The sequence below is a fragment of the Paralichthys olivaceus genome, chromosome 15, assembly GCF_024713975.1.
Source record: "Paralichthys olivaceus isolate ysfri-2021 chromosome 15, ASM2471397v2, whole genome shotgun sequence".
Classification (NCBI taxonomy): domain Eukaryota; kingdom Metazoa; phylum Chordata; class Actinopteri; order Pleuronectiformes; family Paralichthyidae; genus Paralichthys; species Paralichthys olivaceus.
In genome coordinates this window covers 16,948,416-16,961,433 of record NC_091107.1, presented here as the reverse complement: position 1 = coordinate 16,961,433, position 13,018 = coordinate 16,948,416, and the positions used below count along the sequence as shown (strand labels likewise).

The 13,018-nt window shown below is 40.7% G+C and overlaps 1 protein-coding gene across 2 annotated transcripts in view; it reads left to right on the top strand.

Moving 5' to 3' along the window:
* The first annotated feature begins 848 nt into the window (after nucleotides 1-848).
* Nucleotides 849-13,018, top strand: part of gabrb4 (gamma-aminobutyric acid type A receptor subunit beta4) — a 57,840-nt gene continuing 45,670 nt past the window's right edge. The window contains exons 1-2 of one of the 2 annotated variants that reach the window (XM_069539541.1): nucleotides 849-1,995; nucleotides 3,788-3,882. In XM_069539541.1, the coding sequence (XP_069395642.1) occupies nucleotides 1,916-1,995; nucleotides 3,788-3,882 (175 nt within the window). In that variant the 5' untranslated portion in view covers nucleotides 849-1,915. The remainder of the gene's footprint in view (nucleotides 1,996-3,787; nucleotides 3,883-13,018) is intronic. The other variant, XM_020085707.2, reaches the window with a different exon arrangement.

The window sequence follows — 13,018 nt, the reverse complement described above, 5'->3', positions numbered from 1 at the left end:
AACTCTACAGGAGGGACACACTGAATTTTTGGGTTTATATGGAGGGCAGCAGTGAATATCCAATAGCAACAAATGTCTGTTGGGCTCAACATTAAGTGAGGCTATAGACTGATTGACTGGGTGGTGTGTCACAGTGCTTGTGGCCCTGACAATGATGGTGATGATAAGGAGGATGAGGAGGAGGACAATGATGATGAAGCAGAAAGTAGAGAGTGTGATGTCCCCTGACAGGCCACATTTCTATTTTTTTAACATGTATTATTGTAAAGCCATCATAGCAGAAATGGTTGTGTGATGCCTCGGCTGCATGTCTGCTTTTGTCCCACTGACACCACGGCGGTGACAGCATCGGGTCTACTCCTTTAAATGAGCCTTTGCGCATAGCCTTCGAATCACCACAACTGCATCAGTGCTGGCTGGGGTTGCTTAGCAACTGGACAGCACAGAGATCCCTGAAGAAAACCTCCTCCTCTGTATAAAACACAGGGCTCGTGTGATTCTTGAATTGTGTGACGTGCGGGTGTTCGCAATATTCCAGTAAGGATGCTTATGGTTAACAAAGAAAAGCAATCACACCTTTTATTTTACATTTGAATGGATAAGATATTGTGCGTAAAAATGCGTGCGTAAAAAAGATTTGCTAAAGTGGATGAAATGCACGAAAACACACCGACACACACTTGCAGCATGCTAATATGTGTGTTCACGGAGAATAGACAGACAATTGAGCGCATGGACAGGCTGTCGCCAAGGAATTCACCTTAGGTGTCCCCCCCCTCCACCACCACCACTACCCCTTCTCCCCCAAAACTGAACATCAGCCTATTGTAATTCCAATAAACAATCAGGAAGAAAAAAAAAAAACAGGAGGAGGAGGGAAATAGAGAGAGATTCCCCCGATCATGTCTCTTTGGACAATGTTCGGAGCAGCGGAGGAGCGGACAGCATTAAACGCCCTTTGGATGCCGGACAGCGCATGCAGGCGCGTGGACCCCTCCAGACGGGCTTAGCATCTCTGATATGAAACCTGTGATACACGCGTCCTGCGTATCAGAGGGGCCATCCATATTTCTTTGGCATCTCATTTTTGTTCCTCTCTCTCCACCAGAGGAGTGATATAGCCTGCGCTGACGTCTGCATCAGATATTACCCAGAGCTTTTTCAATGTGCATTTTCCCCTCAGTGACTTTGCGCTGATCTACATCATCAGCAGCAGCAGCAGCAAGCAAGCAAGCAGCAGCTTCGGTGGAGGTGGGGGGAGAAGAAGAGGAAAACAAAGAAAGAAGGGAATGAAGATTTCATTTTTCTTTTTTTTTTAAACCCACCGCTCCCCTTCTTCTTCTTCTTCTTCTTCGGCAGACCAGCGTTTCCAGTTCAGACACGTATCTGTGAACGGAATCACGTTGTGGAACAGACTGGCGCCGCGGCACCGCTGGAACCATGCCTCTCCTGCAGATTTGGACCGGCAAATTTCACCCGCCGATCTGATCCACCGGGAGGCTGCTGCTCAGTCACTCATTCATGCTTGTGTTTTCTTTTTCAAAGGGGACAGAAGACTTGTCATCACTTTTTAAAACTATTGTGTGAGCTGCTTTTTTTTCCTCTCTGAGCAAGATGTCTGATCTTCTGGTGTTGGTCGAGGGGCTCTGTGACCTGCACGGATTTCCATAGCTGGGGAAAAACAGCGGGGGCCAGTTTACCAGATTATTTATTTTTTCTTTTATAACAAAAAGAAATAAATCAAGAAGCTTATTTCAATGAAGACACCGCATGCGTATAGATGTAGGGTAGTTGGACATTTTTTTAAATAGGCAATTATCATTTTTTTTATTGCCAGTTTTTACTTTGGGCATTTTCTGGGAGGAACCACGGGACTGGTTGGATTATAGAAACTATATCTGAAGGATTAGTGGAGATGTTGGGTCGTCAAGAAGATCAATTATGTGGAATTTTCTCTGCTCTGGCGGCTTTGTCCTTCGTTTGCTTTGTTCAAAGGTAAGAAAACGTCGCTGGGGGGAAAAATTGAGAAAAACCTGTCACACCAATAGACGTGATAACCGGTCAATCAGAGGCTGAGATCGGGCAGATCGCATTAACGGGGTACCCGGGCCTTCTTATTAGGGGCATCACTGCCGATATATGCCCTATTAGACCGAGCTGTGGCGCGCGCGAGCGTAAAAACATGCGCGTGCAAGGCATCGAGCCCTATTGTGAATCGTAACCTACTCCCGATATCAAAAATGCATGCATGTACTGGTCAGTGAGATCCTGCTTAAAATGACAGTCCCCAGACAGGCGTCATGATGAGATGATTGGATCATTCGATTATCGATTGATGGAGCAGTGATGTATGGTTGCAGCCACACGGCCTGTAAACCCACATATGTTCCATCACGTGTAAAGGCACAGTAATAATCTTGTCTATGTTATCATCTCAACTGCCCATTCTATAGATTAACCAAATAAAATGATCACAATCCAAAAAATCATCCCAGCATGCCACCATAATCATCATCATCCTCTTCATCTTCATCATCCTCATCCTCATCAGACAGCCTGGGTATCAACATGTCACCTTTCACTAAATAGGCTCTCCCTGAACAGGCCCCTGTGATGTTTACAGTGTGATTTACTGCATGAGCCTTTGTGATCATCATCACAGTCACAATCTCCTGATCAATCCCTTTTATTGTTTGCCTGATGAAGCCACTGATAAGCGTATGAATCCCCCAGTGGCCTGCTCATCCCCGCCTGCAGTAACCTACAGCGTCAGTGATGAGATTTAAGTGCTGGCCGTGCACTGGGTCGCACTCTTTTTTGACATTTCGATCCCATTATCATACTACCCCCTCCCCAATAACAGATAACAGAGGAGGGGGTGTAATCTCCTGATGTGTTTTGGGTGTCAGTGCTGTTCTCTCGTAATGATGCTCTCAGGTGTCAGGCCCACAAGTCCTAGCGCTGGCCAGCTTGATGAACAGCTGCGCGGCCTGTGAGCTAATTGAACAGTGCTTCCCTGGCGGAGCCGAGGGCTAGTGCTCCTATCAGGGGAGCAATTTAACCCACTTCTTCCCCCTTACTTTCATCCAACACCCTCCCTACAACAAGGAACCTCAGCTGTGGAGCTGCACCCGGTCAGGTGACGCAGGTCATGGCACCGATGTTATAGGCGTCAGTCAGACTGTTGCAGGCCATACGCTCCTCCTGGGGATAGTCTGTGTCCACACTCAGACCAGCGAGGCCTCCGCTGTGACCCTGAGCTTTTTAAAATATATTAACGTGTCAGGGGCTACATCTATAAAGTATGGACAGGTGTATTATTAACACACCCCCTCAACTGATTATCTGGATGTACTGTAGGTTGGGCCATGAGAGGATAACGTATATTTTTAAGCTTTTTTCATGGCAACACAAGAATCAATGTGCTTTCAAAACGATGCCCGGTTTTAACAAAAAATGTGCTATCGCTGTCAGGTGGTGACAACCAAGAGTGCAAGATTAAAACTGCAGTTGACAAAGGCTGAGAGTGAAATATGTGAAATTGATGCAAGCTATGACAAAACTGCTTGTTTTACATGAACTGGAAAGCGTGGGGGCACATGTCCTCTTTCCCTTTGTCAAAGCATCACCATCTTGATGTTAGAGCTTCCTCTGCAAAGGTAGCATTTGAGAGCAAGTGCCATACTAATATTTTTTCAGGCTTCATCATTACAGTAGGTGTGCAGTAGAGAAAACAAAATGTCTATGTGTTTAAAATGGCTCTTACACGTGTGCTTTCTGCCCCCAGCTCCTCCACTGGAAGCACCGGAATGTCTGTGGCCAAGGCCACCGTGGACAAATTGCTGAAGGGATATGACATCCGTTTGAGGCCTGACTTTGGAGGTATGTGTTGTGAGCGCATCTGTTACTTTGTGGGGGGTGGGGGGCTCAAGCTCTGTTGTTGAGGGTGTTAACAAGTTATGGTTTGTTAACAACTATACAGAATTTATGAGTCACTCCCCCTGGAATCTGTCGAAGAGTTTTCCTGAGGTAAAATATTGGGAGTAGGTTTGGATTTATTGCTACCGGGTCCTTACCATGCATCCTTTCACATGTTGGAGATGAGCAGAGCAGCCAAATATTAATATCAGAGGTTGGGATTGTAATGATTTTCAGACCAGGGAATGCTTTGGAAATTGTGCATCTTTTACATCCGCTCATTAGAATACTGGTATTTTGATAATTGCTAAAAAAAGAAGTGTGGAAGGAGAGACGTCTTGGTTTATGTCATTTGGGTAGATTGTTTTACTGAAGCTAGTCAGAGGGGACCAATTATGTATTATATATATATATATATATATATATATATATATATATATATATATACACTGGACTGATTATGCTTTTTCAAATTTTCTATATTTCAAATTTTTTCTAAAAAGACATTTTACAAGCAACTTTAGCATTTGCATTTCCTGACATTTTTATATATGGATTATGAACCAGGTACTGTGGATAATATTCACCAAACAAAGACATCATGCTGTAATTTTTATTGCTCTGGATGTTCGATCTTACTGTCTCCTCTCATATACTCGATCAGATTTGGGCTCAAACATGAGATGTTGCTGTTTCCAATTAGTTACGTTCTTTTAATCAGTTACCACTCCTTGTAACTTAGTTTTAGAGTTTGCTCTCAGAACCTCCGCACCATGAAGAAGATGAGGCGGCGCTCACAAGCCCCTCGGCAGGCTTCCGGGTGCTCCGCCAGTCCAAGAATAGTAGACTTTATAGGAGCCCTCTTAAGGAGGCCTGAGCGAATAGTACTTGTTACAGTCAAAGGCTCAGCTGAGGCGCTGGATAACAAGCAGTTTGACATAAATAAAGAGTTTTTTTAAAACTGTGAATCAGGCAAAACATCTCAAAATTAAAGAGATTGAATTGAAAATAATAGGCTCCATTTAACCGCAATACACATTAAGCAGTATAGAAATAGTATAAAGTATAGTATAGAGTGTCACACTGTTGCTAACAACTTTTAATTACAGGGATACTGATGTTAAATCAAACATTGGGTAAAAATTTAAGTTTTATACTTGTACAACATAGAAGATCAGAAAAAAGGGGTGATTCCCATTTTATAGTTTTGATTTACAGCATCTGAGGTTTGACCTGTGCAAGGCCACTCACTGATAACGTCAACAGTGACTGACAGCCAGAGTGACAGCTCTAATCCAGTACAGTATACAAGGTTGTACCTATTAATTTCAGCACCAGCTTTATTTTTCCTGCTGTGCACGTGGGTTCAAAAACTTTGCAAAAGCTTAAGGCCACATATACAGTTGTTGCTTGGAAAACAAGAACAAAGGCAGCTTTTCGCTACTGAGGCACGTTAACGAAGGGTGATGTTAATTTCACAAGACTAAACAACAGAATAAAGTGTCGCCATTTAAATGTGCTCCTGCTATTGTGCTGCATGGCCAAAAAATCTACAGTATTTGAAAATATACAGACACGCTGAAAACCCCATGCTGGCAAAATGTACGATCCTCCCATTGTTTTGCCACAATTACTTAAAATCTTACAATTGCTCAATATTATTTTTAAGAAACATTTGTTTTGATTGAATTAATTGTAAAAACTAGAAAAGTAAATTCAGCTTATTGAGAATATAAACTGTAATGAATGGTTAATAGGGACGATGCAGCATGACTCACTTCCAAAATATGTGAATCTGCTATGCAGCTTTGCTTTCACAGACTGGACAACATTAAACAAAATCATGTTGTGATTACACGTTGCATCAAGAAATTCACCTATCCTTATTCTCACTGGCACTTCGCATTATCTCTGCTAACTAACACAGTATGTTTAAAATATTCATTGTTCTAAATTAGTTGTTACATACATCTACACTGTGTAGACATAATCTGATAACTATTAAAATAAACAGTTTTAATGTAAATGTTGTTGATAAACCAGTATCTGTGTAAGTCGTCTGCAGGCAGCAGCCTGTCAGTCCTGTGACTTCACTATTCTTGATGAGGATGAGAGCAAGCATTGAAGAACATATAGCAGGTGCGCCTCCTCATATAACCTTCCTCTGGTTGGATGCTCTGCCAAAAACAGATGCTCTGATGAAGACTGATGTGTCAAAACATGTTAGCTTGACGTTTGCCATTGTAAAAAATATGTTGTGGTTGAGGTTACGTCTTCTTTCTGGGTTTTGGAGCGCTGCCATTCCAGAGTTGTTTCAAGATTCAGTGGGAGGAAATGAGAGCAAGCAAAGAAATGTCTTACGAGGTAGAGGTCTGGTGTATGGAAATCAATCGCGTGTGTCTGTTCTGTCTGTCTGATTTTCACAGCGATTACTTGGGTTGTTTTAATCCATTTTAGATTAAACTTGGTCAAATTGGTTGGGAACAGGGTCAGGACCTGTGTTATCGATTCTCTTTCAAATCTGTCAACAGTCAAGGTCACATCATAGGATCAGAGATTTAGTCTAATGCTAATGTGTGGGATACAATACAATGATAGCACATATGCATTTATTCAGTTCCACATTGTATTAATACATATTTACACATGTTCTTCAGTGAAATTAAGCAATTTATAAGTTGCAAGTGATGACGTGGAAAACTAGGGAATAAAGGGAATTAGCATTTTTCATATTCCTTCAAAGACATGTGTTGGAATTATTGAGCAATGTGGCACATATGAAAACTTAAGAGTACATACAGAGTGGGTGTAGCATCTCTCTGAGTACATCTCTAGTTCACTGTGTTTCTGAAATTAGCTGTTTGTTTGCTGAAACAAGCCTAATGCTCAAACAGTTCTTTTGAACATTTCACACTGAAGGCATTTCTATTTACAGACTTGTCAAATGGAAAGATATCAGCTTGTAAGACTCAGTCCTTTCAAAAAGTAAGAAATATAACTTAAATGCAGAACAAACAAGTCAATGTTTCAAACATTATTTTGCCCCATTAATGTAGCTATATGTAGCCCTGAGTTCTGCAACAGCAAAATTGTTTGTGTGTCTTTTTTGTATTTTGAATTGTGCCTTAATTTAGAAAACCGTGTCTAAATAACTTTAAATAGAGAATGGGCCTATTATGTGTTACTTTCAGTTTTATTTACTTCTCAAAGCGCTTTACATTCCAAATCACATTCACCCAGACACACACACATCCATACAACGGTCATTAGTGGATGACCCTCTCTGCTTCCCGAGAACTACATGTGACCAGGAACAGATACAGAAAATACTTTACTTTGCTTTACAGTGTTACTGTTCATATAATAACACAGTGAAAAACCTACATCTTGCCCACAATTTATTAAACTGTGCATTAATTATAGACTCAAACTTGGATGAAGGATGCATAGATGGTGGATATATGGACGTTATAGTTTTATTACCAACTGTAACAGAGAAAGACAAGGAATCATAAGTATCACATCAAACAACAAATGAATTAAAACAAATCTTCTACCTGTATCACTTAAATTGTTGTAAATTTACTTATTTTATACCTGGTTCTTGATTAAAAAAAATTGTACTAATATGTACAATGCTGTATAAGCCACTGTTGTGTAGCTGCCTTTGAATGCACCGGAGTGGGTAGAGCAAGTTTTATAGAGTGAGTGTCCCAGGCAGAGAGTAGCTGTGCTTTACCCTCAGGCCAGGGAGCTGTAGTCCATCATGCCTTGATATTTCCTACATCAGTCAGCTACTTCTGTCGTGACACAACTGCTGACGACCTTCAGCTCTCGAGATTCAACAAAGAGGGTTTTAATTTACCACAATGCTGGACTCTGACTGTGCTCCCATAACCGCCTGGCCAGCACCCCACATTTGTCAGTGGTGTGCACCAGTGGGAAAATCCTGTGGTTGAAACGGAATGGTGAGAAAAAGGTGGCCAATAGTGTTGTCGTGGGATTTAACTGATGTGTGGTGGCCTTACCACCAGTGGATGCAGATAAAAAGACCCCTATACAGTCATTCTGTTCAGACCTGCTTTTTCCATTGATCTGAGAACCAAACTGGAATTCAAGAAATAAAGATCTGAATTGGCAGACAAATGCAAATGACGGCTATCCCATCATTTGGGATGGGGAGCTGAGTTGAAATTTTCTTGCAATTATTGTTTAGTAAAAATAAATGCAGAGAAAATTGTGGCTTTTTGAAATCTTTTTCTCAATTAATGCATCCGTTATGAATGGCAGATTTAGTTTTTCCTCTTAGATTATAACACTGGGTTGAAACCTCACAACAAGTTGAGTGAGCTGAATCATAGACCACAACCCCCACATGACATGAATGATGCATTACATAAATTAAGATTCAACAGTGCATTGCACAACTGGTTAAGAGAGTTTCTTTTTTAGGTTAGCGCCAACGTTGGCCCAGTTTGAATCACTGCTGAGGTGTCGTCACAGTGGATCCTCACCTCCATTTTTGATTTGGCATAGTTTTTTTTCTTTTCTGGATGCCCTTTGTGATGCAACCCGGGTGTTTGGAAGATGGTGAGTGAACAATTTGACTGTAAATCACAAATAATATAACAGGCTACTCTGTTCTTACAGTCATTTTTGATGTGGGAGTCATTTGATATAAAAGTTTGAAATGCTGTGATAGGAGGAAGAGAACCTACTGTGACATACTTCCAATTATTTCAGTTGGCCTGTGCCCAGTGAAAGATAAAATCAAAGCCATCAAAAGAGGCCACCTGTCTAAAGCCTCCTGTCTTTTTTGAACTACATTTTAATGCATTATTTTATGGCAGTATAACCTACTACACTTTGGGATGTAGGAGTACTACAGCCAATGTGAAATGTGAGGGATATTTAAAGTAATGATGGTCTTCCAGTCAACTCAGCTGCTCGTTAATTATGATGCCAACATGGATATAGGCTATTCCTTCAATGCTTCCTACTATGATGTCAATGCAGCTCTTCCAAAAAAAGATGGCTGGCACGGATAACCCATTAGGTTTGCCTCATGAATTCTGTCAGAAACTGAACATGGTTAGACGGCGGATAGAGAAGAATTGCATCCGGTTTTATGTGTCCTCTGTTGCCACAAAAATGATCTGAAAGATTGATATAGCCTGTAAGAGACCAGAATTGTTGTGTCCTCCTCCGCCTAATCACAGATCGTGGAGGAAATGTACTCTAATCATCTGAGTACCTCTCTGATGAAAATCCTTGCCTGTCTGTTGGTCCATGTCTGGTGGCCCGACATAGAAAAATAAACTCAAAACTGTTGCCAAATCAAAGAAATTCTCCAGAACCTCCTTTACTTGCTTTGACTGTGCTAAACTGCCTATGGACTGAGCTAGATGTTGCATCTTTATTCATTAAGCAGGTATTCCTCATCTGTCCCTGGAAATGTTCACACAAAGTGGTTTGATGGCCCTGTGACAACAAGCAGTAACATATCCTGCATTCATTACGTGGACATTGCTCCTTTTCACCATGCGCCTGATGTTTTAGCAATGAGCTCAAACAGTGAGAGAGGGCATAAGAAGGTGAAGGTCTTTCCAAGAGACTAGATGCAGATAGTTCATGCTCTAAGAACTTTTATACAATCAACACCGATCATTTCAGCCTCCAGCATCTGCCAGGTTTTCTGTTACACTGGACATTCGTGATCTCATCTGTAAATCTCCTGCTGTTGAGTTAATCATGTCTCTTACCTCTTTGACACCAAAATAAGTGGGTAAATGTAGTTTTTTTTAAACGGGTAAATCCAGCAACAAAGGCGATAGAATCCTTTACCATTGGCAGAAGAGTTTTCCTTTCTGTTCCCCCAATGATTCATGGGACATGTCACAAACATGTCCAAAACCAAATCTTTGGGAGTGGCATGCATCTTGTGTGAGAGGTAGGGAAAAATAGCTGTTGTACACTGTTCACAAGATGTAAAAAACTAAAAGTATGCTCTTGTCTATTTACGTGTCAACAACCAGAAGTTCATAGCATGTTATAACATCATGGTGGAAAAAGGGCAATGACACTTTCTGGACAGCCAAAATAAAGATGGACAAATCAGCACCTTCACCTGGGTGGCTTGTTTCCATCACTGCCGATTGGAGCCAGTAAAAAGCCGTCTACTGCTGAGTCATTTGACTTAAGTGAAAGCCGATTGTATCTATTCCCATTACAGACAAAAGCTGGATGTTCGTCGGTGTTAGTTGTTTTTTGACCTGTGGAAAAGGTGCATTATTGTTAATTCATGTCTGGTGTTGGTTGGTGGCGTATTCTGTCAAAACAGATTCTCACAGCACAACTCGTCACACATAGATGAATAGTCAGGACCTCTTGCCATTACCTCTCAACACTGGGTACCCATTTTGCATAATTTTTCAACATGCAGAGGCAATATATTTTTGGAGTGCTGCATTTATTAACGATAGCAGAGTTGCGAGGTTGGGGTGGGTGGATGTACAAACCACACTAGTGTCCCACCAGGGTTTACATCCAGAGATGCGTCTGTGGTTGGGCTTAGGTATCAAGAGCACTTGGTTAAGGTTTGAAAAACTTGTGGTAAGTTTCAGTATGAAAAGTAGAATTAGAATTACCAGAACTAGAAATATGCATGAACCTAGTTTGGCAGTATGTTACACTAACAAGTCCTCAACCTGCTTAACCATATGAGTTATATCTATTCTGGAGCATTATGATGAATTTACACCAGCTTCAATCAGAGAATAAGATAATTTCATCGCTGATCAATCTCAAACCAGAAGTCATACAGATTATGTTCTCCATTTCTAAATAACACAAAGGCAACAAAAAGTATGAGATATTGACTAATATCTACTCAGAAGGGAATAGTTACAAGGATAACATAGGCAATGTGCAAAATGAAATAAATGAACCATGGACACATTTAGAAAAAGCAGTTTGGGTTAGTTCTTCCTTATGGTTGGGTGGCCTTTATCGTCATGGTTACAAATCCTGTGGTTTTTAAACCCATTTATCCACCCCAACCTTATTTTAACATGGAATTTGTCGCTCTCTATACCACATCACCTGAACGCTCCATCATAACTTACAATGATCTTACAACCCGTACTTTGGGTTTAAATGACACAGATGACCCGTGGGCTTGGGTTTTAATATCACAGTCTCCCTCACAGAGAGAGGAATACACCGTTTCAGGATTGTGAACATGTGCAGTTTCTTAGGAGGATAACTCCCATTTCTCAGTAACATGTCCCCAGTACATACATGATGCTGTATGATGAAGTAGCTCACATGAAAGTGATGACCCATTAAATCTATCTGGATCATTTTATTAGGTAGAGTAATGAAGTATATGACCGAGCTAAATCAGTTTCAGAAGATTTAATTAATAATTATTCTCAATATATCTACAAATATCACACTTACAAGCATCAACTTGTGTGTGAACATTTTTTTTTCTAGGCAGATGTGCTTCTTTTGCATAATCACCTGTAGCACGTTAAGTGTTATCTGTAACATGATATTTAAAATTCTGGTTTGGATACATTTGACATTTATTCTGGTGTCTTCTCTTCTCATTATCTGTCACCCTGTCCACACTAATGCACACTACACACTAACGTCTTTTTTCCCCTCAGTGTTTCGGTCTCTCTGTGATTTCTGTGTATCCACGTGCACATGCAAAACTGTGTGTTTGGGAAACACTCATGTCCCAGTTAACTTTGCAATAAGCATGCATCAGAAACAACGGCAATGGAGAAAATATATGTTCCAAAAAATATCAGCAGTAGTGAATAAAATGCATCTGTACATGGAGAGACTTTTGTCAATCACTGGATTACCTGTTTAACACAACAGTGGTGACATCTTTTACTTATGCCAGTTAAATATGCCAATTGTTGAATGATCAAATATCTGTTTCTACATGTGATCTTGGAAGGGATTATTTATTTGCCTGTGTACCAGAGGGTTGGACTGAGCTGAGTAGGGTTTGTGCTGTCCGTCTGGTAAGAGGGCAGGGTGGTCTGACACTGCTTCTGTCACCTTTACTGATCTGTGCACGCAAACCGCAGACATGTTGAATAGTGATCACCAGTGTGTAGACTTGCTCAGAACTGTGGCGAAAGAAATTCACTGTGTTGATCCGAGAAAAATCAGAAAACAAATGTTATGTCCAGTCAGACGGAAGCTATTAAAGAACCCAGCTCAGCTCTCACCTCATTCACACATTTGTCCTTCTGGGGGACATATTTCAAATCAAGCTGTCATCATCACAGGAATGCGTTTTATGGTCTCAGCTTCCCCCATTAACAAAGCATGAAGGGTGACATATCACAAATGCTGCGAACATGCCAGTCTCCCCGCTGAGCCCCCGAGTGCAGATAACACAAATGTGTTCAAATCTGCTTTGTGCACACTCTGCACTGCAGATTGTTATGCATACATACAAAATAAATGTGCCGTGCTGGGAGATTTGTACGATACTTTTATGCAAGTAAGTAGTACATGTGTGGTTCATAGCATTACAAATATGTTTAATAAGGGGTGGTAATGAAGAGGATCCAGGGGGTATTCCGAGGCAAGCTCTTCAAATTATGACTCTTGGATGAGCTTGTAGGGATGGAGAGAATCTCTTTTTAAATAACCAACCCAGCGCATTGCATATTCTTAAACAAGACAAGGATTAATAGACAATATGCACATGCAATGAAATATGTAAAACATTTTAGAATCTGTTTATTAGTTATCTGAGTATTGGGGCCATGTTGAGGTAGAACAAGATTAGAGACATATTACAAAAATTAAAGTTGCAAAATTACAAGTAAAATGTTGTAATTTTAGTAGAATAATGTTGTAATCATGCAAGAATTTTTTTACTCACTTTATTCTTCTATTAAGTAAAAGTTTGCAAAAGCATCAAACACTGTTTTCTTGATATGTATTTATCTCTGGAAGATTAAGTGGACTCAAGTGAATTACTAGTTATTAATATGCAGTCAATGATAATGTTATATACAGGAAGTTGTGTATAGTGTTTCCATACCCTGCTCCGGTATAGTTGCAT